Raw genomic sequence first — 22,711 nt, forward strand, 5'->3', positions numbered from 1 at the left:
AGAACAGTGGTGGATTGTTGTCATGTTTCAATGGGAGTGGGTTTTCTGGGATGGTGAATGGTTTTGGTGTCTCTGATTCAGTGAATCAGCAGCAAAATGTAGTGAAGATTGAGAATCAAGAACAGAAGGGGGGTTTTCATGGTGTTAGGGCTTCAAGCAATGAGTCTGGTGAGGCTGAGTTCAGTGGAGGTGGTCAAGAGGAGATTCATGGTTCAGGGAGTGCAGCTGGTGATTCTTCTTCCAAAGAAGTTGGTTTCAAGAAGAGGAAAAGATCCAATCAGGTACTAATTTGTCCATGTTTTTTTTTTTGTATTTTTGTTCTTTTTTCATTGTTAGTAAACTCTTGATTGTCACATTGTCTCTTAACTCTGAACAATCTGTTGAATTGATAAACATTAATGTATTAATTATTTATTCAAACAGAGGAAAAGATTCAATGAAGTAACTTTTTTTTTCCTAGTTTCTTGATTGTGTTCATGTTTTCTAGACTCTATAGCCAAAAATTTTTGCAGTAGTAGCTAATTATTCAATCATTTTGTCGAAAATAAATTTACTGGAATGATGCATAGGATGAGATTGAATTGGAGAAAACACACAGTTGCCCTCAATTGTGTGTCGAAACAACAAAAGAGAACGACGAAATCAAAGGGAAGGGTCTGCAGAACACTGCAAGCATTTCTCCAGCAAAACAAGTAGGGAAACAAGCTAAAGATAACTCTGATTCACCAAAAGAGGATTACATTCATGTCAGAGCACGGCGCGGCCAAGCCACAAATAGCCATAGCCTTGCAGAAAGAGTAAGAACAACTTGTTTATCTTCGACATCATAGAAGAAAGTTTAATTGATAACTGTAATAAATTGCAGGTGAGAAGAGAGAAGATAAGTGAAAGGATGAAACTTCTTCAAGATCTTGTCCCTGGTTGCAGTAAAGTAAGTTGATATCGTGACACTGAAACAATTGAATTAATGAATGAAGTCTCACTGTGTTCATGACTTCAAATTACAGGTCACCGGAAAGGCGGTAATGCTAGATGAGATCATCAATTATGTTCAATCACTACAACGGCAAGTCGAAGTATGTTTTCTTGTTTATTCTATCAAGCAAATCCTCATCGGAGGAATGACGGTTACAGTTAACTGCTGAACTGCTTTTGCTTTCAGTTTCTGTCGATGAAGCTTGCTGCTGTTAATCCAAGGCTGGATTTCAACATTGAAGGGATTCTGGCCAAAGATGTATGTTCAACGAAACTGCAAAATTAATTGTGATTAATTGTTTTTAATTTTCAATGTTTTTTGTTTTTGATTTCAGCTGCTTCAATTCCAAGGTGGCTTTTCAGCAGAAATGATTCATCCTCAGTATCATCCATCTCAACAAGGATTTATCCAAGCTGGAATTCCTGCAATGGTTAACCCTCCTGATGCACTTAGAAAAGCATTAAACAGTCAATTGAGCACGATGAATCTATACAAGGAGCCAACAACTCAGGTATTCCGGCTTGACCATTCTTTTTCCTTCCTAGAAATTCAAATCATATTCATCAGCATTTTCAAAACTATTAATTAATGATACGAACATTCATACCAATGGTCCTTCAACTTGATGTCAACAGGTGCCAAACACATGGGATGAGGAGCTCCGCAATGTTGTCCAGATGACATTCAGTGCTAATCCCACTATTGCTGAAAAACCTCGAGACGGTTTTCCTATATAAGCCCGTGTTCCCGAAGATCCAACCTGATGCTTGTATAGCAAATTTACAAGTTCAGTTGCAACTTTTCTGATGAAATTCACTGAAAATTCTGAAAAAGATTTCATCCATTGGTCCTGCATTTACAGTTAAAAATCTTTTGTTCTAATGGATGTATCAGTATTCCCATTCCCATTCTTTTTGCATAACTGCTGTTACATTTATTATGGCTTTGCTGCACTAATTACTATAAATTGCAAGTAATCGCTATGATGAAAGCAAAATTTCACATGAAAGCAATGAGATATGGTGATGTACTTGTTACAATTAGAAAGTATTCAGAAAGCAACAATTCAGAAAAGCTGAACAAACAAACAGGGAAAAAAGAAGAGAAGAAAGCAACAGATCAAAGATTGTAGGACATATCTCCATCTAAGAAATGGGGACAAAACTTCAGACGAACACTGTGTATCCTCATGCTCTGAACTAACATTATTAATTGGCTGGATACAACTGATAAAGAATGATGATTGATCATCAATCACTGTACTCTGCATGATCAAAACTGGCAGGGGAATGTAGACGAAGGAAGGTTGGCAACAGTACTGACAATGACAGAACAATGGCCGCATCCGCATCTGCTTTTCATGTTCATAATATGTTTATTAACTTTTGTGAGAGTGTGCTCAAGTTTAGGCAGATGAACTTAATGGTGGTTACTAGTTCTCATTGACTCAATGGAAATCATGCAAGCACCATTACTCACAAGGCAATGTGGTTGAGACCAATTTTGTTATTAACTTAACTTTTGTTTTAGTTTAAACTAACTAACTATAGATGATGTATAGAAAATTTTATACTTTTAGTTTTTATGATTTATTACTTTTATTCCAATGAAGGATAAACATCATGATAACACTGCTAGAAAAATTCAAACCATCTGCAGGGGAAGTGAAATTTTGAACTAAAAATTTTGTTTGGCTAAACCAATGTAAACAGTGAATCAAAATTCACTTAATTGCATGAAGCACATTTACAGCAGAGTAAAACTTATCTTAAGGGTGGCAAATAAAAATTTTTAACCTCACAAAGATGTATCTATATATATATATATATATAGCCATCTTAAGAAAGCCGGAGAGAAGACATCATTCTAATTGAGAAGCCAACAAACAACTAAAGGTGACAGGGAAGGCTCTTTAAACCCGTTTAAGCCTACAGTTTCTATCTTCACTGATGCATCTTGGATCAATGATACTAGCCCTGCCGGCTTAGGTTTTCTAATTACCATTAACGACAATAATCTTTTTCTAGCAGGTTCTGTAGCTGCCACCTTGGACTCCCCGTTGCAAGCTGAAGCTGCGGCCATGATCTTGGCATTGGAAGAATGCATCAATCGAAACTGGTGGCCTGATCACATTTTAAATGACTGCATTGGCCTCATCAATCTGTTGGATGATTTCCAAATCTCAGTGGCCTGGCACATTGATTTGGAAGCTCGCCGGCTTCGTGCTCTTTTTCATCAGCTCCAGAATCCCTGTCTAGAATTTATTAACAGAGACGATAACTTGATCGCAGATGCCCTTTCCAAGCATGCTTGCCTCAATCCTGAGCTTTCTCTCTTTGCAAAAAGGATGCAGTTGCCTTTCTGGCTCTACAAGGCTTGTTCCTCTATGAATATTGTCTTCTAGCTTTTAGTTTCATATTTTTTTCTTTTTTGAGCTTCATGATCTCTTTCAAAAAATAAATAAATAAATAAATAAATAAATAAAGGTGACAGGAATTCATCATATTGAGAAAAATTCCCAATTGACAATTAGTCATTATAAAGCAAAATAAAGAGGCATTTTCCTTATCAAGCACATAAGTGAAAGATTCCTCATCCATAAAAGCACATATTTCAAACTATTTGAGTAATTTTGGCCGCATGTTAAAAAAATAGCACACATCAAAGGAACAACCATTCCCTGTTACAAATTATGTAAACAAACTAAGAAAGGTATTTTCCATTCAACTTTCACTTGTCAAAACAGTCAAAAGCTCCATAAGATACAATATCAGCGGAAGACATCATAATTAGAGTTGTGAAAATAACATCAATGTAAAGATTACTAGGAGTTAATGAAATGCTACAAATCATTAATGGCTCATATATATCATGTTAAAACAGCAAAGTTAGTCAAGTTTTGGTAAGCCTGGTTTCTAAAATCAAGAAAATGAAATCTTCCATGGCTGCACGCACGCTTATGTGAATGAGGGGAAATAAAGCTTGCTCCATCATACAGCGCACATCAAAGAATACAAGTACATGAGAAGCTATTTAACCCTTCAACCATCACCTGTTACATGTTGAAAATAAACAAAATATAACTGGCAAAGTAATGATCATAAGATATTCTAATTATAATAATTACTATAGTATTTTCTTTTTAAATCACTTTAGGTATCAACCAATTACATCATTAGTAATATGGGTTGTTTAGCATAATTTGGAAATTAACCAGTAGATTGCAGCTGCTAATTGTCATATCTAAGCAAGCATACAAACTTCAGGCCTGGACTCCATACTAGTTACAAAGCGAAAGTAACAATAAAGCACCATTGCTGCTGTTCACCACATGACAATCTGACGCAGGTATTACAAGTGCCTTAATAAAAGCAAATGGAGTTCATATTCCAATCCTGAAGTTAAAATGCCGAACAAAATATTCTATTCGGCATAAAATTGGCAATTCAATCCAAGATATTAATATTTAGCAAGAGATAATTGGGAGACAGATTTCCATGAAAACGAAGATAACATGGACCAAAAGATGCTATATTACCTTACACTCTCATCTCAAGGTCAGGCACAGCAGCCTTCCTTTTCAATCTATTGTCACTCTCAGAATTTGTTGCAGGCCTCATTTGTACATCCTCCCCAGAGCTCATTCTCTCTGCACGTCCACTACCATCACTTTGCTCAGCAATTTTCGTGCCACTACCACGATCACCATCATGAGCTTTCAAACCCAAACTTAAATCTAAATTGGTTTCCTTCACCTCTTCAGTGGATGACTGATCCTTCTCTGAAGCCTGATAAAAAATAGGTAGTGCAAGAACTCAAACCATCTGATACTTGTATCAATTCTTTCATAAGCTATTGGGCATGGTTAAATCCCAGTTGATGCTGTAAGAAAAATCCCACGTTTGGTTATTTGAATCTATTATGTTAGACTGATAGGCTCCTAATTTAAATCAAAGCAAGTTAACAGCAATGAAGCTCAGGCCACTAACATAAGATGACAGTGAAGACTAATGAATCAAATGAGACATGAACGAAACACAAATTTCAAAGCAGAGAAGATGCTAAATAGATATTGTATATGAAACAATATCCCTACCTGAACATCTTCCATTGCAACATCATTCATATCAGGTTTGCTATCAGAGCCATCAGGCTGGCTTGAATGCAGAGACGGATTGCCATCATTTGTCTTACTCTCATCATCCATCTTCAAAGTTGGTTCCTGCTTTTGTTCTTCAGCTATAGAAACCTGCATATTTATGTGCTTCTCACAACAAAGGAAAAAAAAGCGCTCCAATTTAAAATGCTCATTAAAGTATAAGTACTCAATTATAAGGAAAGATAGTGCATCTGAACAAGTCTGGAAAAATGCAGGGAAAATTGGCATGAGCAGAGGAGCAACAGAGAATAGAATAATTTGAAATTTGAGTCATAATTATTATGGCATTCACCAAAACCTAACTGTTGGCATAATTGGAAGAAAAAGATTTTTAACTGTTTTTAACCCATTCATTGAACACTCATGGTTGCGTTTGGCAACTGAAACAGGACAATACGCACATGACAAGACAGAACTGAACTATAGGGAATAAACAATTTTATTGTTCTAGTATATATTTGGTAAACTTGGGCTGAAGAAAAAATAAAATATCGAAATGTCGCTTATTTCCTCAGCATGTTATAATTATGCTTAGCATATGTGCTACTAAAAAATTTATAATTTTTTCCATTCCTCAAAAATACACCAAGATTATGATATGCATACCCTATAAGGTGTATACCAAAAATAGCTTTGTTTTCCATATACATCCTTACATGCGCTCTAGAAGGGTAAAAGAAAAAAAAAAACTATACATTTTAGGTGTGTATTCAAGGACCATGCCTGAGGAGGATGCATAAGTAATTACAATCTGAAATGTATAAAATTAGTATGTAATTAATTAACATTGAAATAAGCTTTCACAAGTGTTGATTGATAAATACTAAATACAAAAAAAAAAAAAGAAGAAAGGGGTATAATTGGTAAACTTTTATTGTATGATCAGACAAATTTATCCACAGGCTAGGATACGGCAAAAATCAAAGCTTTTGTCCAATGGGACTCACAAACTGTCGTGTTCCATATACAAACGACACTTGGAAAAAAGCAGTCATTTGTTTTGTTCAATATACCCACTGTAGCAAAATTAGGTAGGACCCATTAATATGGTTCACTGGTGCTCACTCTAATGTCACTAGACACACTTTCACAAGTTGTCACTCAAAATCATAGGATTTGAAGGGATGATATACCAATCATAACAATGTGGGAAGAAGCTGGTTCACTATTTGGAAGCACTAAATGGGACTACAACATTTTTCCCTAATAAAAATATTAACAGAACATCAACCTACATGTTATCAATTTATCAAAAATAAAAAAAGGAGCCTTCCAATGTACAAACTACAAGCACAACTATTGATTCAGGTTTCACATACGCACTAACAACATTCCATGGCAAACAAAACACAGGCATTTTAATTATCCCACACACCAAATTATCAAGCATTAGAATAGTAGTAATCAATTCCTAAGCATCAATATTAAAAATCCAAAAGAAAATGCTCCCTAGGTACCCCAGCATTAGATTGCAGCAAGCTGATCCATAATCTATGCAACCTCAAACTAATGTCCTGATCTAAGTGCATATTCAAGCTCTCATTGCAATTATACCATTGTTGTTCTATCAATTCTGGCCACCCCGAAGGTTTTTGTAACCTTACAATCACAAATTTAATTTCCCTGATTCCGCTATCAACTGACTATGACATTCCAATTGCTGGATATTTCTTTTAGAATACATTTTCTTGAATTATCAAAGGGAATACTATGAACAATATCATAGTAATAGCTGAAGTAACACATGAAAGAATTCACATTTTGTCACTTTTAGGAAGTATTTGCTATAAATCTAAAGTTCCATGTACACAATCGCGCCAAAAACAGAATCAAAATCATAGAAATACAACCTCTTTCCGATACTCTAAGATCAGAACCTTAGAATCCACAACTCAAAAACCCTAACTTTTGGGGAACATCAGATGGGAAAGCCAAAAACCCAATCAAAACTAGCAAGAGAATCAAAATTCGCAGGAGAAGAGCAAGGTTGTATCTTTCTCACCGGGACATAGCGAACCTTCCGCTTGGGCGTATCATCTGCGGCCGGCGTGGTGGCGGCGGAGGCGGACCCGTTGGATTGGGAGGAGATCGGAGCCCATTTATAGACAAGAAGGTGGGAATGATTGTTGCTATTGTTGCCATTGCCGTTGCTGCTATTATTAGCGGTGTTGGCGCTGGCTGGGGAGGCGAGCGGAACCCACTTCTTCTTCCACTTCCGCACCGGCCCACTGAACACCGTCGCCGGCCCATACCTTGTTGACGACCTCCCCAGCCGCGCCCCAACCCCCTCCATTACCGCCGAAGAAATCGAGCTCGACGGCAGCGAGACTGAGAGCTGAGGTTAGAGAAAGCAACGAAGGAGCAAGCGAAATTTTCTTTCGAGGATTGGGTTGTTTAATATTTACGTTTAGACCCCTGGAAAGATATATTTGTAGATAACCCCTTCACTTATTTTTTTATATTAGTCTTTTACTTCCCGGGACCAAATCATCATAAAACACCAATCTTGAGGCAAATGGAAACAATCTAGAAAGATCGAAGTTTATTCAAATTAAGGATTAGTCCTTGAAAGGATAAACTCTTGTGTCTTGGAACCCAAGAAACCTTGACAAATATCTATAAATACCCGCGAAAAGGGACTTCATCTTCTTCATTGAGAGAGAGAGAGAGATGGAGCTTCCCTTTGAGTTAATAAAGAAGTTTTCTGGAAATGGAGAGAAGAAGATGGGAATAGGAGGAGGAACAGAAGCGTTTCCAGGGCTGGGAGCGCATTGTTCATACGAGGATTGCTATCAGCTTGATTTCTTGCCTTTCAATTGTGATGGATGTCAAAAGGTATGTACTTTTATGGATTCAGGATTTGGTCTTTTTGTTTGTTTGTTGTATGAATAATTTGATGTGAGATGTGAATCGTGGACAATCTTGTTTTTTGGTTTCAATTTCGCATAGCAAAAGAATCTCGCTGTGGATTGGGAGGTACCATGACTCCTTTGATCAATTAAATCTAAATTAAGAATTAATTATTATTAATTAATGATTTAGGACTCATCTGGATTGACTTGTTTTAGGGTTTATTTTTTGTGTTTGTGGGTGCTTCTGTAGTAAATCATCTAAATTCTAAAGAGAAAAGTATTTTACTCAAAAACACTTTTATGAGAAAAGTGTTTTTTTTTTTTCCAAGAAATCAATCCAGTAAATTTTATATAGTTTTAAAATAATCCTCCCCGGTCAGAGGTTTGTTGCTTATTGCCAAATTTCTCATAAAAAATAATTTTAATATGATATAGGAAAAGAGGAGGATTCCCAAACCCTAAATTCTAGTAGATTAGATTTGGCATTGGTCTGTAATCCTTGCTGTTCTCCATGATAAGATGCAAATATTTATCTCAAGATTGATTCATGATTGTTTTCTTTTCATAATTTGTAACAATGAAAGCTGTTTTCTTGTGTTTCATTGGATGAAGAAAATAAGATGGATAAGCAAATGAAATTAAATTCAAAAGGATTCTATGATGTGTCTCCTGCCTTTTACTGTCCTTATCAATTGAGTTGATAGCCATAACTGTTAGACTATAATTATGTTATCCATCAGTAGCATAATAAACTGACTCTTAAAATATATTTGTGTTATTACTTTCTTATGTCTTGTTGAGAAGAAAATAAGATGGATGAACAAATGAGAATAACCTTGGGGGAATTCTGCCATGTTCCGCTGGTCTACTATTTATCTTATGACAATTTTGTGTAACCAATTAAACACTTACTTTGGATCAAGTTATGACTGAAAAATATGCCCATGACTTTAGATATATGCATGTTGTAGTTGTTTCTTTTATATTTGGTTGAATGAAGAAAAAGTGATGGATGGATAAATGGCATTAAATACATTGAACTTCTGCTATCTGTTACGAGTATGTTACCATCTTATACAATTTTCTTCTAACCAACTACCACTTATATTGAGGTCAAGAGTTTAGTTGATTGTAAATTCAAGAATTAATTTTAAATTCAAGAGAACTCTACCATGTGCCATTAATCAGTTATTATCTTATATCCCTTCCGATCCAAATTATTAATCACATCCAAGTTTTGAATAAAAATTAAAGGTGCTATTAAAACTCCTAAAATTTAGAAAGAAGTTCTTTGATAGGACAATTTAACCCTTATATTGGGATCATTGACTCCAATTAATACACACTCTCTATTTAATAAACTTCATGAAATAAAATGAGTAAAATTGGAAAAATTATAATTAATGCTTGTAAAATTGCTAAAAGTGATTTGATACAAAAACAAAATTCCTAAAGTGACAAATAATTTGGACCAGAGGGACCACAAATTGTGTTTTCAATAACTGCGAACATTGAGATCAGTTCAAGTTTGAAGACGTGATAGCAGGATAGATTCATTATTAAACACATCCATTGTAATCTATTTGTTCGTCGACCCAGATTGATCATTCTTTTTTCCTCCTTTTCCCTTTTTTCCTTCTTCTAGTTAAGACATAAACATCTATAAATATATAGAAACTTGGTATGATAAAACAAATTAATACAGAAAGCGGCAATATATATGACAACACTGTTATTTCATGCAGGTGTTCTGCCTGGAACACAGGACATACAAAGGGCATGACTGTCCAAAAGCAGAGCAAAAAAGCAGAATTGTCGTCGTCTGTGAGGCATGCACTGTGTCAATAGAGAAGAAGACGGGTGAAAAAGATGAAGCCATCCTAGAACGGCATCGAAAGGCCAGGGAATGCGACATTACCAAGAAGCAAAAGCCTAAGTGCCCGGTAAAACGCTGCAAGGATATTTTGACCTTCTCCAACAACAGCACCTGCAAGTCCTGCAATCTCAAAGTTTGTTTGAAACACAGGTTTCCTAATGATCATCAATGCAAGGGCTCACCTGTTCACTTCTCAATTAGGACCAGTACCGATTGCAGAGACAAGAAGAATAGATCACCATCTTCTTCTTCATCAATTATTGAAATTTACTAATTTGATCTGACATTGATTTGTGTATTTATTCATTCACTGCGCTGTAAATCAAATTAGTTACAAATGTTTATTTCTTATCATTAGTTTGGAAATTTAAACTGATTACACATGTTTTATGATATTGATGTTGATTCAAAAAGCCTCTTGAATGTATATTCTTTTCAGAATTGTTATGGAGAGATGGATGTGCAAGTACAGCGTGCAAAATAAATGATAGCTTGATCAGATGTTTAAAAGGAATTGTGGACAAGATTAAGATTTAAACCTTATCATAAGAACAGAAGTTTTTAATTACCAATCTCTTCTAAACTTAATCATCAACAAAAGGGTAGAATATTTATTATTCCTTGGATATATATATATATATATATATATATTTTAAAAGGTGGATAAACCACTTCACATTAATGGAAAAGAAGATACAAAATATACCAACCACTAGATGTGGAAAAGTACAATAAAAGAACTACAAAACGGGCAGCAGCCCACAGGAACACAACACTCAGTAACTAGCCAGAGTTTGGAGCGTGCGCCTCGTCAGAGGTCCGAGTCTCACCAATATCCTGAGCACGAGGCCCAAGAAACTCCAGACTTCTTCTAACAGTACTGATGTCATCCTCCATCTTCGCTCTAGTACCCTCTGCGAAAGAAGAGCACCAAGATACAAGAACACGATCAATTTTCACAATAAAACAGTGAGCAAGCAAAACACTGGTATTAAAAATACAATCATTCCTAGCAAGCCAGATATTCCAAATTAAAGCTTTCGCTACTAAGTCTCCGAAAGGCCTTCTATCATGATGCAAACACATCCGCCACCGACCCCAAAGATCCTCAATTGAATACGGTATACCGGGTAGCCACAGAATAGTAGCAAAGTAATCCCATGCATGTTTTGCAAAAGGACAGTGGATGAACAAGTGGTCAATTGACTCAGTACCAGCATGACACAAGACACAGGTGTCAGTAGGCAACCTGTTACACCTCCTTCTCGCCAGATTATCCAAAGTCAGAATTTTGTTTTTCCACACAAGCCAATTGAAAAGGTTGATTTTTTTAGGACAACCCCTACGCCAAAAAAACGTGACATCGGGCAACAGAACCCCCGTCGATTAAGAAATTATAGAAGGACTTCACCGAGAACAACCCCGTTCCCGTTACATCTCCACCGTTTTTTATCCACTAACCTACTATCAACAGTCCACAATCTTACGCGAATCTGGCTGATCAATTCATTATTAGTAAAAGTGTGCTCGTTCAACAGATGGAGAAGCTCATGAACCGTACCGTTAGGACAGTGGCTGGCCATGAACTTCTCCGGCCACAAATTCATTGGAACACAACCCTCAATCCAACCATCTTTCCAAAAAAGAGTATCCTTGCCTGTAACAACTTTGTGGGTAAAGCAGTTCCTAAGAGCCGGCAAGCAGGACACAACCCCTTTCCAAAAGAAGGAAATCCTACCTGCCTGATTAGGCCACAAATTAGACCTTGAAGAGCCATAGTTGAAATGAATGACCTTAGCACCGCCCCAATCAGGATCCATCATGAATTTCCACCACCATTTTCCCAGTAGTGCCTAATTGAAATTTGTTAGATCCAGGATACCCCAGCCCCCCTGGTCTCTAGGTCTACAAAGATTTTTCCAGCTGACCAAGTGGCAACCCGGGTGGTCAATATCAAGTCCGGACCAAAGGAAGTCCCTTCTAATGCGGTCAATAGCTTTGATGACCCAGCCCGGTAAGCGGAACATGGACATCCAGTAAGTTGGTATAGCCGACAGTACAGAGTTCACCAGTCTAAGTCGACCGCCTAAGGAGATATGTCGCAATTTCCAGGACGCGAATCTACGTCTCACCTTGTGAATAATCCCTTCCCAATCTTGCTTACGCGGTCTTTTACCCGAAATAGGGATGCCCAGGTAGGTGACTGGCAGCAGCCCACGATTGTAGTGCAGAGTCTCTGCCGCCGCCCAATCAAGGAGCTTACCCACACGACTTGAGTAGAGGCAAGTTTTAGAGAAATTTGTTTCAAGCCCGTCATTCCTTCAAATAAGTATAAAAATCAGTTTTATAATCCGAAGATCCTCAAGTCCCCCTGACGTCAAAATCAGTAGATCATCAGCATAATACAAGTTGTATTTACTACCAAAACTAGTCCACAAAGGAACTCCAAATAAAATTTTGGAATTGAGAGCGTGGGTAAACATTGAGCTAAGAACATCAGCCACTAGCACAAATAAAAGTGGTGACAAAGGATCACCCTGACTCAGCCCTCTTTTATAACTAATGTACCCATTTGGAGTCCCATTAACTAGGATAGACGCTTTCGAAGAAGTCAGAATACATTTAATCCAACTAACCCATCTTGCCCAAAAACTACGGGCTTGCAGTAGATCAATAAGGAAATCCTAATCCACAAGATCAAAAGGCTTGGCAAAATCTATTTTTAAAATATGCCCTGGGAGATTACGTTTATGCATACTGAAGATCAGCTCCTCCGCCGTGGCAATGTTATCAAGGATGCACCTCCCTTTCAGAAAAGCCGATTGGTCCGAATCAACCAATGAATTCAAAATCGCACTCAGGCGAGTCGCTAAAATTTTTGATAAAATTTTTAAGGTGGAGTTAATTAAACTGATGGGGCGGAAATCCCCAGTCGACTCCGGAGACTCCACCTTGGGGATAAGAGCAATATTCGCCCAGTTAATCCTCTCCAAGTTCGCTTTCCCCCAATAGAAATCCTCACAAAGAATCATCAGATCTGATTTGATTAAATCCCAAAATTGTCTAAAGAACTGCAAGGGGAAACCATCGGGGCCAGGAGCCTTATCCTTATCCAGGTCAAAGACCGCCGACTTGTGGATATTTTCATTATGACATATTAGTTTTGTTTACTTTTTTAATTATCTAGTAGTTCTATTGTTTGGTAGACTTATTTTTCTATTTCCTCTTGATCAGCTCACATTCATTTTAAGAGAATATTTATAGGTAGAAGTTGAACATATTCACCATCTACCATTATCTTTCTCTTGAAAAATAATTACCATGACTATGGAATAAATCATAAGAAGGAGAAAACTAAGTGATAAGTCAAAACTAGAAGTATTTAACATGTAACTAAAGATAAAGATTGCATAATCCTTGATATTGGAATAGATTAATAACATGAAATAGATTGTGGTTTCTAATGCACAAACTTGCTTTCTATTGTGGTGTGGGAATCCTTGATAGTTGATATTGAAATAGATCACAAGCATCATATCTCACACCATGGGCTATCCATTAAGTATTTGAGCATTATCATACAATCCACTATGTCAAAGTGGATGCTCCCATATACTAATAAAACATGGAGTTCATTATTTAAGCAAAGTGGATGCTAATTTTTTTTTTGAAAAAATCAATAATAAAAAATTCAATAATTCTCACTTGTTCGGTAAAAGGTTCCATCAAATTAAGACTTAATTTTTTTACTGATTTTTTTTTTTAAATAATGAGAAGCCATTAAAAAAAATTCTGCATTTATTTTCTTATGATTTTTGTATTTTTTTATAACATATATGATAGCCAACACTTTTTATTTTTTGATACTTTTTTTTTATATAATATCTCCTGCTTCTTCCTTTTTTTTTTTTGAACAATTGATGTGGCTAACCATTGTGTCCATGATTCGCTTTCCACTATTTTATTTTATTTTATTTTGTTCCATTGAGGGAGATAGATAGAAAGACAAAAACTGTAAATTATATATATATATATATATATATAAGCCTTCTATTACAAACTCACTATATATATCCCCAACCTCTTGAGTTTGGCCCATAGTGTCAACAATAAAGATAATTTTCAATCTCTCATTGATACATAAGAAGGCCTATATTTTCATTGACCATCAAAGTTTGGCAATCTTTATTCCGAAGAAGGTCAGTAATTCTTTTGTATCATGTTGATAGTTCCGAACCATGTTAAATACTTTGAGTTGAAATCACTATGTTGGCCTGGTTTGTGTAGATTCAAGCGAATAGTAAGTACCGGTGAACAATAATAAAAAGGTTTGGAGGAAGTATTATTTTGATAATAATCGATATTATTATAGATAACTCATGTTTGTCAAAAAAAAAATTATTTTATATTTTTTTATAAAGTAAATAAATCATAAATTTATTATAAATAAAAACTATAAAAACAAAATAATTAAGCACCCTTAACAGAAGAAACATTGGGATAGATCACTAGATGTGCTTGAAATCCCTACAAAATATCAACAAAATAACTTGAAGTAGAAATAACATAGACATAACATTTGGTTGGTGTCAAAAGTCCGCATCGCTCTAAGCACAAAGCAGTGTGGCTCACTCTCCCTGAGGTTGGGGGTTCTTGGTAGGGGCACTCTCCTCTACACTAATAGATGTAGTAAAAAAGTCGAGAGATCGCCTAATAGTAAAAATCATGTCTCTAGTGAAGCTCTTGTTGAGTATGTGAGTCTGATGGCCCGGGTGCCTTAATGATATCTTAACCACGTTGCTTGCCACAGTTTGAGGGTGTGAGTGCCTCGGCAAGGGTCCCAGGCCTATATGGGAGTTTTTGACTCATTTTTACTCTTCTTCATGTAAAACCATCTCTATTTTGTAAACCGTATTTTTTAAAAAAAATTATACTAATGCAGCCGTGTGGGTGTAGGTCATAGATTGACCAAAACAAGTAAAAGTTTTATGTTTTTGAGTGTGCTTGTTTTCTGTTTTGTTCTTGTCATTGCCCAGGTTTACTCTTGATTGCTCGATTATCAACAGCTCCCCTAGGCATTTCAGGTTCTATTTTCTTAGATTAAGAAAAACTCACATGATATCTATTTGATTTGTTTCTAATTTAATTAGATATTAGTTATTTATGCAGAGAACAAGCAAAGAAAATGTCAATCTCAGCAAATTCACCATGGAGAGGTTGTGCCACAGAATTTTCTCAACCAGTGACTGAAGAAGAAGAACAAGAAGCTCAAACTTTGGTTGAAACTATTTTCTATATCAATTGCCGAATTGCAACTCCACCTCTTCAAGACATTATCTATAGAAGTAGTGAAGGAGATTCAGATATTATTCATCCTACTTTTTATTGGGATATGACTCCATACAGAGAGGCTTTTCGAAGTGGATTTCAAGTAATACATCAAGAGAATACCCCAAATAAAAAGTTCTACAGTTTGAATCAAATTCAAGATCAGTTTAGAAATCTAGATTCAAGAATACCTGCACAGCATGTCTTTATCAGAGCCACAATTAATTGTAGCTGGAGTCCTAAGCTTGAACCAAATACTAGAATTCGAGTATATAGATATGAGATATATGCTCCAGGTGGTATTTGGATAGCTGCAAGTCTTGGTGAACGTCAGAGGATTCATGCTCAAGATGAAGTCTTGTTTGTTGCCGGCATTGCTCCGCAATATATACGTTGTGCTCAGCGTTTCAAGTTTATTTCTGATGAGAGGTAAACACTAAATTTTATAGTTCAGCATCCAAAAAATTGTCAATATACATAGACCATATCGAATAGTTTATAGTACGAAAATTGCTGATTTATTTGGATCATGACTCTCACTTGTGGAAAAAAAAAATGCATGCAGGTATACTAGATGTATAAGAGCAGATAATAAAATAAGAGTGAATGGCCGATTCAATCCAAAATCACACCCATTAGCACTACTCAACATACAAAGACCAATCTTCGATTGCATTGATACCGGAAATAATCGTAGATTGCCTTTAAGCACCAGCATTCACCCTGCCACTGCCTCGGTGTTAGGCACCATGAAATGGTACTCAATGGACGTGGCTAATGTTCAGAGCTATATCGATGCTGCATTTCGCTTGGCGTACAAAAATGAAGTGTATCTGTTCATGAAGAATGAATCCGTGCTTATCGATTATGCACCAGGTTCTAAAAATGACAGGATTTTGAATGGACCGATACAAATTTGCGATGGTTATCCATCTCTTAAAGGAACTGCTTTTGCAGATCATGGAATAGACTGTGCTTTCGGGTCTTACGAATGGAATGAAGCATTCATTTTCACCGGGAATCTTTGCGCGAAGGTGAATTATGCACCGCATACCACAAATGATATAATAATCAGAGGGCCTTTAAGTATTGCTGCAATGTTCCCTTTTTTCAAAGGGACTGTATTTGAAGACGGAATAGATGCAGCGTTTGAATCAAGCAGGAGATATGAAGCTTACCTTTTCAAAGAGCGGCACTATGCTCTTATAAACTATGGTTATGATTTCAAAATCGTGGCCATTCGGCGCATCATCGATGGCTTTTTTAGCTTCAGAAACACTATATTTGAAAGCGGAATTGATGCAGCATTCGCTTCACACAGAAAGAATGAAGCATATATTTTCAAAGGGAAGTTCTACGCCCTCTTCAACTTTGCTCCGGGCACAACGAAGGACTACATCATCGGTGGCATTAAAGAAATCCTCCCCAACTGGCCCTGCTTACATGGCATCCTGCCTCGCAAAAACCGTGGTCTTGATGTTTCCTCATCATACTTTAACTTTAAATCGAATCATCTATGAAGCATGAACCAGACACGCAAATTACAATGATTTGGAAGTGAATTCCCATGTTTATTTCAATCACAGAAGAAGAGAATGGAAACTGATGAAGAACTAATGACAGTAAATATATTAACTTAAAAGACAGGTGTTCAAGATACAGCTCCATCATCAATTTACAAACACAAAAATACACTTCCCAGGGATGTCCATAAAATTGGTAACTCAACCTATATATTGAGTAGAACAACTATTACTGTATAGCGCATCTTACAAAGGGAGTATCCACATTTTTTTTTTTTTTGCTTAAACAATTCTAATAACTTGATTTATGCACACAGCATTCATGGTAGATACAGATTACCCTTAGATGAAAGCGAACCGTGAGACTGAACCCAGAGTCGTGGTAGCTTTGTCGCTCTTGGTGAAGAGAGTGTGGGCATTACTGTATATGGCCACTGCATTGGAGAAGACCGCAAGAACGATCATGATGACCGATAAAATCTTATCCCACTTTGATGCTATCCCATGATTATTTCTGAAACAAGGGAAATAGTTACACTTCTGACCATTTAAGTACTGTAAATACAAGCTGGTGTTCAATGAAAGAACAGATGTTCAAAATACTATGGAAAATAAAAAACTTACTTAAGAGTAATTGCAGCAGGAAAGATGAATCCAATGCAGACCGCAGCAGTTGCACCGGTGAATTGGAAGGCATCCCATATGCTTGGTATGAAGTTTGCTAGCAAGAATATGACAGAAAGGAGAATCACTGAGAGTAACGCGAACCTACGATTATCGGAGGACAGAGGTCTAGCAGCAGGAAAAACGAGGCCATCCAAATTGAGACGAAGGGCATGGAAGATGATGGGGAACACGAGCATGAGATGAACTGCATAACTCACACGGACAACATCACTGAATACATTACTGTAAGGGATGCCAAGGTCTGAGTCAAAGTTCGCGAGTACATCATCAAGGGTGAATTCACCAAAGAGAAGGAAACCGAAAAAGCTTGTGGCTATGTAAACAGTAGAACACAGCAATAGTGATATTCTCACAATTGGTTTTATCTGCGTGTTGTCATCAAGCTCATTGTCGATGGTATGAACTGCAGAATCATATAGAACCTTGCTTAGGCTAATTGAAATCTGACCATAAGATAGAATTATTATTTGTTAAACACTATATTAGGTCTCATTGTCACAGATTCTTTAATTAGGTTTCAGTGAATGGCAACTATTTTTATTAAGATATCAACCAGTAAGGATATTTCACAGTAAGATAGAATTGGTACTTCTTTAACACCATATTATGTTTTTTTTTAAATGCCAGAAATAACAAAGAGAAACTGCAGATAATGTGCATACCATTGTAATGGCATATATATGCGGTGACAAGAACAGGAACTGCTGTGAAGAGTTTCCCAATTGATATCAAATTCGGAAGGTCAGGAAATAGTCTTGGCAATGCAACACCACCAGCTGCCAGTTTGACTATAGCAATTCCAGCAGTGATCACAACAAAAACCACTGCTAAAGCAACTGATAAGGCAGAGGTGTATTGCAATGAATCTGCAAGTGATCAAGGGCATATCATCACAATGAAGTTTCTAATTAATTCTTTTCTGATAAATATTAATCCATAGAGTACAGAATCAAGAAAATGATCGAAATCAACTTACCAACACGCTTGAAGCATGCTAATGGAGCAAAAACTAGAAGAGTTGTAGCAGTAAGAACAGAAGTTCGCCCAGTCCACCAATGTGCTCCAAACCATCCTTCCAAGACACCCGAGTGATGAACACCACTTGAAGATGTCCCAGAGAGCACATCACCTTCAAATAAAACACAACCAAAAGGCTTGGATTCATGAATATGCATAAATATTCCTTGTGCAGGTTATGAATTGTCATAACATGGAAAACAAAATTACCAATTTTTATCACGAAAAAACCCTAGTAGAAAATCAAATTCTGTAATCAACTATCATATAACAACTTTCAAGTTGCTACATCAGAGCACATTCACATGAGAAAACTTTTCTCACCTATACCTATGACCTCCTTATATATGGAAAACTAATACATAGTTTTTAGAGATATTATAAGCTAGATGTAGAACAAAAATAAGGTTGAATTTTTAATCAATTTGAAATTAAAAAATAACAACCAACACTTCAATTTCAAAAGCAGTACTCCTATGAACGCTTATCATAGTTGCCATTCTAATTTCACAACCAAAATCAAAACCAAGACAGAAATTCAGTCCCTCCAGGTCTATGCTTGGAAACATTAGCTAAGACATGTACTTTGTTCAATAACAAAAAAGTGCATCTATATATATATATATATATATATATATAATATTGAAACAATGTAAAATGATAATTTTATGAGTAGCATATAAAGCATCTAAGGATTGATATCAAATTCTTGATCAAAACAAAAAATTGGCACCCACCTTCAACAACTAAATCCTAGTTTCAAATTGTACCTCATGCAACCCAGAGAAAACCCTTGAGTCACAGTAACTAAGAGCTAGATGCAATGAATATGACAAAAATTCAACATCTACAAAAACCGGCACAAAGAAAACCATTAATATTTGTCAAGAATGACAGATACGAAACATCACAAGGTTTTAAAATCTTATCTGTGCAGTAACAAAAAAGATAAAACAACCACGGGCTATCAACATTAGCAAATTCATGACAATCAACACAAAATCTTTCACTAACTTAAAAACTCATGCTCTCGAAATTAAAAAACCAAAAAAAATCAAGCAGTAGAAAAATTGAAAGAAGTTTAGAGAATCTTTACCAATGATGATCATGTAGACAATCATCACACCAACATTATTCACAACAACACAAATCTGCAACAAAACCATCCCAAACCTCCCAAATGCATCTCCCATTACTCCTCCATATGAATTAGTCTTCCCTGCCCTGCTAAACCTCATCAACATCTCAATAGAAGCATCAGTAAGGAAAGCCACAAACACAATCATGGCCATCCCTGGAATAAGACCCAAGATTTTCATGGTGGCAGGCAAGGACATGATCCCTGCCCCAACAATGGTGGTAGATAGATTGAAGACACCACCAGCAAATGAAGCACTACTGAACTCACCAAACCCACCTTCTTCCTCCTTCTTGCTCGGCAACAATGGCGCCTTTTTCTCCACAACCCTGCTGTTCCTCCCTCCTACTACCATCTCCGGCGTGGAATTTTCGATTGTCATCCTCCAAGCAATTCAATCAATCCAAATTCTGCAGGAAAAAAAAAAAAGCAATCTTTTTTTTCTCTTTTTTCAATCAATCAACAAGGAAAAAACAAATCTTTGGAATAAAAACAACTACTAGGGTTCACAAAATCCAAACTTTACGATAAAAAAACAGAAGAAAAAGAGAAAAAAAAAGATGAAACTAACCTGAAAATCAATAAGAAAACTTCAAAGATGGAACCTTTTCCGTTTGGTTTAAGTAATTGAAAACGAAGCTTGTATTACTTTTAATCACGATGAAGGTATGAGCGACGATCAAAAAACAAAACTTTTTCTCCTTCTCAATCCATGGACTTTTTCATTCCTTTTCTTCTTTTTTTATTTATCTTTATATTTTACTTCATTTTCCATTATTATTTTTATTTATTAATTTTCTGGTTGTGTTTGTTTTGGATTTGAATGGCGTGGAGATTTTTTTTATGATTTGTGTTTTTTAAAAAATGAAAAAATAAGAGTTTTGTTCTTTCATATAATTTAATAAATAAATAAATCATAAAAAAATAAAAAATAAATAAAAAGGATTTTAATTATAAGCATTAGGACAAAAACATATCACACAACTAAACAAAGCTGAAATTATGCAAAACTACCAAAGTTAGTCAAATTACTCTACAGTGATAAGAGAAAAGGACGGTAAAACAATCATATTTTTGTGATATTTCTTCTTGTAAATCTCTTGATTTGAAAAAGTAAAAGTATAAAAATTTAAAAAAACTTATTTTTTTTTTTCTTTCATGATCAGTGAAGAGTATTCCTTAAATTGGATTTAAAAAAAAATCTAATATGTTTATAATTTCAAATTTGACAATGTTGTTTTGTGTCATTTTTGTTCTGACCTCTCTATTATTTTTATAATTAAAAATGTTTAATTTTAATTTGTTAAAGGTAAATCCTTTACGCAACATCATTGTCTAAATTAATTATAAGAGGATCAGAAATTTAAAAATTAATTGCCAACAACTCTAAAGCTTATGCCCACCAACCGTATCATATTAAGACACAGTGAATTATCTAATTTTGTCAGCAAATGTCACCCACATGGAAGTTTTGATATATATATATATATATATATATTGAAAAAAAAAGTGGATTTTAAGAGAAACACTTTTTCTCCTTATTTTATTTTAATAACAGAAATAAACTGATACCTTTAGCTCAGGTGATATTAAAGAATATAATTTAGTCCAAAATAAATTATTTGAATAAATTAAATGAAAGCACCAATGCTTGAATTTTTTTTAGCTAATAAACTCATATTGGAAAATGGTAATTAGATTAAAGTAAAAAAAAAAGAGTAAAACCAATTGTTTAATTTTTTTTAATCACAAGAACCAATTATTAGCAATTAAAATTATTAATTTTAATTATTAATAATTTAGTTTTGACTATGATCAAAATATCTTATTATACATTTTATTTTTCCTTATTCTTTAAAAATAGAATGGATGATGGATAATTTTATCAAATAAAAAGAAGTAGAAAACATGTTAAATACCGGCTCAAAGGTAATGCCAATGAAACAATTGTTTTAGGCCTATCTTTAGATTTTTTAATAATAATTTTAAAAACTTAAAATTTTGAAGGACTTTCAATAATTATTGTAATACAAAATAGTGGAAATTGCCAGCCGCTAAGTTTGTAAAATTGCAAAACAAACTAGATTAGTTTTCATGATCACAAAACCCTCCTTTTTAAAAGTCATGTTTTTCAAAGCACGACACTGTAGCGGATGTGAGCGGAGTGAGTTTCAAATTTTTTTGGGACGAAAATGCCCTTGCGTGGGAGTCGTGGTGACGACTATCTCGGCGATTTGAGAGGAAGTGGGGGTTTTCAGTGAGAGTAACCCTAGGAGGCAATTTATTGGGTAGTTTAATTGCTTTTTCTCGACTCACGTCTTGACTTTTTCCATTTCAGTATGTCTCGAAGTTGTCTCTGCGTGAAGCCTCTGTAATTAGCATTTCATCGACTTTTTCCCTTTCCACGGTATCTCGAAGGAGAAGTCCCCATGCTGACTAGTTGGCATTTCATGGGATTTCTGATCTAAGGTATTGAGTATGGTTTTATGTTAGCTGATTACATTCTGAAAGATTTTTCGGTTTTGTTTTGTGCTCATGTTTTTTTGTTGGAAGATATTGAAGTCTGCGGGGGATTTCTCATGTGAGGGTTTTTGTTAGTCTGCGAGGGAGATTTCTCGGCTAGGGTTTTTGTTTTGTTTTTGCGTTTTCGTATGTATACACTATCGAAATAGTTTTTCGATTGTTATGATTTGTGTAATATTTATAATGTACGTTTCCGTTTCGTTTGATATGGTTGCGATTTCTGAAATGAGGGTTGGCGTTTAAGAAATGAGATGTTCTGAGTTTAACATTTGTTGTCTCTGTTTAAGTATTCTCGTCTCTGTTTAACAAAATGGGTCTCGTTTAACATTTTATATCTCTGTTTAATAAGCGAGAGTTCTGAGATTTAAAAACCTTATATTTCAGCTTAAACTTTTTGTCAATCGTCTGCGAGGCTTGTGATTATGGCGGTCGACCCTAGTTAATGGGCGTTGCTATTTGACACTGGTTGTGGAGACCTTAGCTGAATTGAAAGTTAACATGACCCCTCGACACTGGGAGATTATTCGAAGGACACCGTTTGCAGCGTTCACTGAGTTGGAAGCCATATACGAGAGGGCCCTTCTTGATTCTCTTTTTGCAAAAGTGCGATGGTCGCGCAATAAATTCGGGAT

General features: G+C 35.6%; 5 protein-coding genes across 10 annotated transcripts; 3 read left to right on the forward strand and 2 right to left on the reverse strand.

The window, feature by feature from the left end:
- The first annotated feature begins 6 nt into the window (after positions 1 to 6).
- On the forward strand, positions 7 to 1,882 carry LOC120266771 (transcription factor bHLH49-like). The gene is made up of 7 exons (XM_039274430.1): positions 7 to 281; positions 570 to 797; positions 866 to 931; positions 1,008 to 1,076; positions 1,163 to 1,234; positions 1,311 to 1,487; positions 1,612 to 1,882. Exons 1-7 carry the CDS (start codon positions 51 to 53, stop codon positions 1,711 to 1,713), a joined length of 945 nt encoding a protein of 314 aa, XP_039130364.1. The 5' UTR covers positions 7 to 50; the 3' UTR covers positions 1,714 to 1,882.
- Positions 1,883 to 3,667: 1,785 nt separating this feature from the next.
- On the reverse strand, positions 3,668 to 7,513 carry LOC120266772 (dentin sialophosphoprotein-like). Of its 3 annotated transcripts, none has more exons than XM_039274431.1 (4): positions 7,138 to 7,512; positions 5,073 to 5,240; positions 4,515 to 4,764; positions 3,668 to 4,028 (listed from the first exon to the last, which is right to left on the reverse strand). In XM_039274431.1, the coding sequence occupies exons 1-3, from the start codon at positions 7,426 to 7,428 to the stop codon at positions 4,516 to 4,518; spliced, it is 708 nt and encodes a 235-aa protein (XP_039130365.1). In that variant the 5' UTR covers positions 7,429 to 7,512; the 3' UTR covers positions 3,668 to 4,028; position 4,515. The 3 variants fall into 3 exon arrangements, with proteins under 3 accessions (XP_039130365.1, XP_039130367.1, XP_039130366.1); XM_039274433.1 differs by having other exon boundaries at positions 3,670 to 4,028; positions 5,073 to 5,225; positions 7,138 to 7,509; XM_039274432.1 differs by lacking the exon at positions 3,668 to 4,028 and having other exon boundaries at positions 4,328 to 4,764; positions 7,138 to 7,513.
- A 252-nt stretch (positions 7,514 to 7,765) lies between these two features.
- Positions 7,766 to 10,246, forward strand: LOC120266773 (zinc finger AN1 domain-containing stress-associated protein 12). The gene is made up of 2 exons (XM_039274434.1): positions 7,766 to 7,970; positions 9,733 to 10,246. The coding sequence occupies exons 1-2, from the start codon at positions 7,806 to 7,808 to the stop codon at positions 10,135 to 10,137; spliced, it is 570 nt and encodes a 189-aa protein (XP_039130368.1). The 5' UTR covers positions 7,766 to 7,805; the 3' UTR covers positions 10,138 to 10,246.
- A 3,733-nt stretch (positions 10,247 to 13,979) lies between these two features.
- Positions 13,980 to 17,004, forward strand: LOC120267135. Of its 4 annotated transcripts, none has more exons than XM_039274839.1 (4): positions 13,980 to 14,062; positions 14,900 to 14,947; positions 15,021 to 15,620; positions 15,757 to 17,004. In XM_039274839.1, the coding sequence occupies exons 3-4, from the start codon at positions 15,049 to 15,051 to the stop codon at positions 16,709 to 16,711; spliced, it is 1,527 nt and encodes a 508-aa protein (XP_039130773.1). In that variant the 5' UTR covers positions 13,980 to 14,062; positions 14,900 to 14,947; positions 15,021 to 15,048; the 3' UTR covers positions 16,712 to 17,004. The 4 variants fall into 4 exon arrangements, with proteins under 4 accessions (XP_039130773.1, XP_039130771.1, XP_039130774.1 ...); XM_039274837.1 differs by having other exon boundaries at positions 15,033 to 15,620; XM_039274840.1 differs by lacking the exon at positions 14,900 to 14,947.
- LOC120267137 (amino acid transporter AVT6A-like) lies at positions 16,798 to 20,289 on the reverse strand. The gene is made up of 6 exons (XM_039274841.1): positions 20,128 to 20,289; positions 19,515 to 19,966; positions 18,378 to 18,530; positions 18,064 to 18,267; positions 17,339 to 17,804; positions 16,798 to 17,228 (listed from the first exon to the last, which is right to left on the reverse strand). The coding sequence occupies exons 2-6, from the start codon at positions 19,936 to 19,938 to the stop codon at positions 17,057 to 17,059; spliced, it is 1,419 nt and encodes a 472-aa protein (XP_039130775.1). The 5' UTR covers positions 19,939 to 19,966; positions 20,128 to 20,289; the 3' UTR covers positions 16,798 to 17,056.
- Between the last annotated feature and the right edge of the window lie 2,422 nt (positions 20,290 to 22,711).

This window comes from Dioscorea cayenensis, chromosome 8 (assembly GCF_009730915.1).
Source record: "Dioscorea cayenensis subsp. rotundata cultivar TDr96_F1 chromosome 8, TDr96_F1_v2_PseudoChromosome.rev07_lg8_w22 25.fasta, whole genome shotgun sequence".
NCBI lineage: Eukaryota > Viridiplantae > Streptophyta > Magnoliopsida > Dioscoreales > Dioscoreaceae > Dioscorea > Dioscorea cayenensis.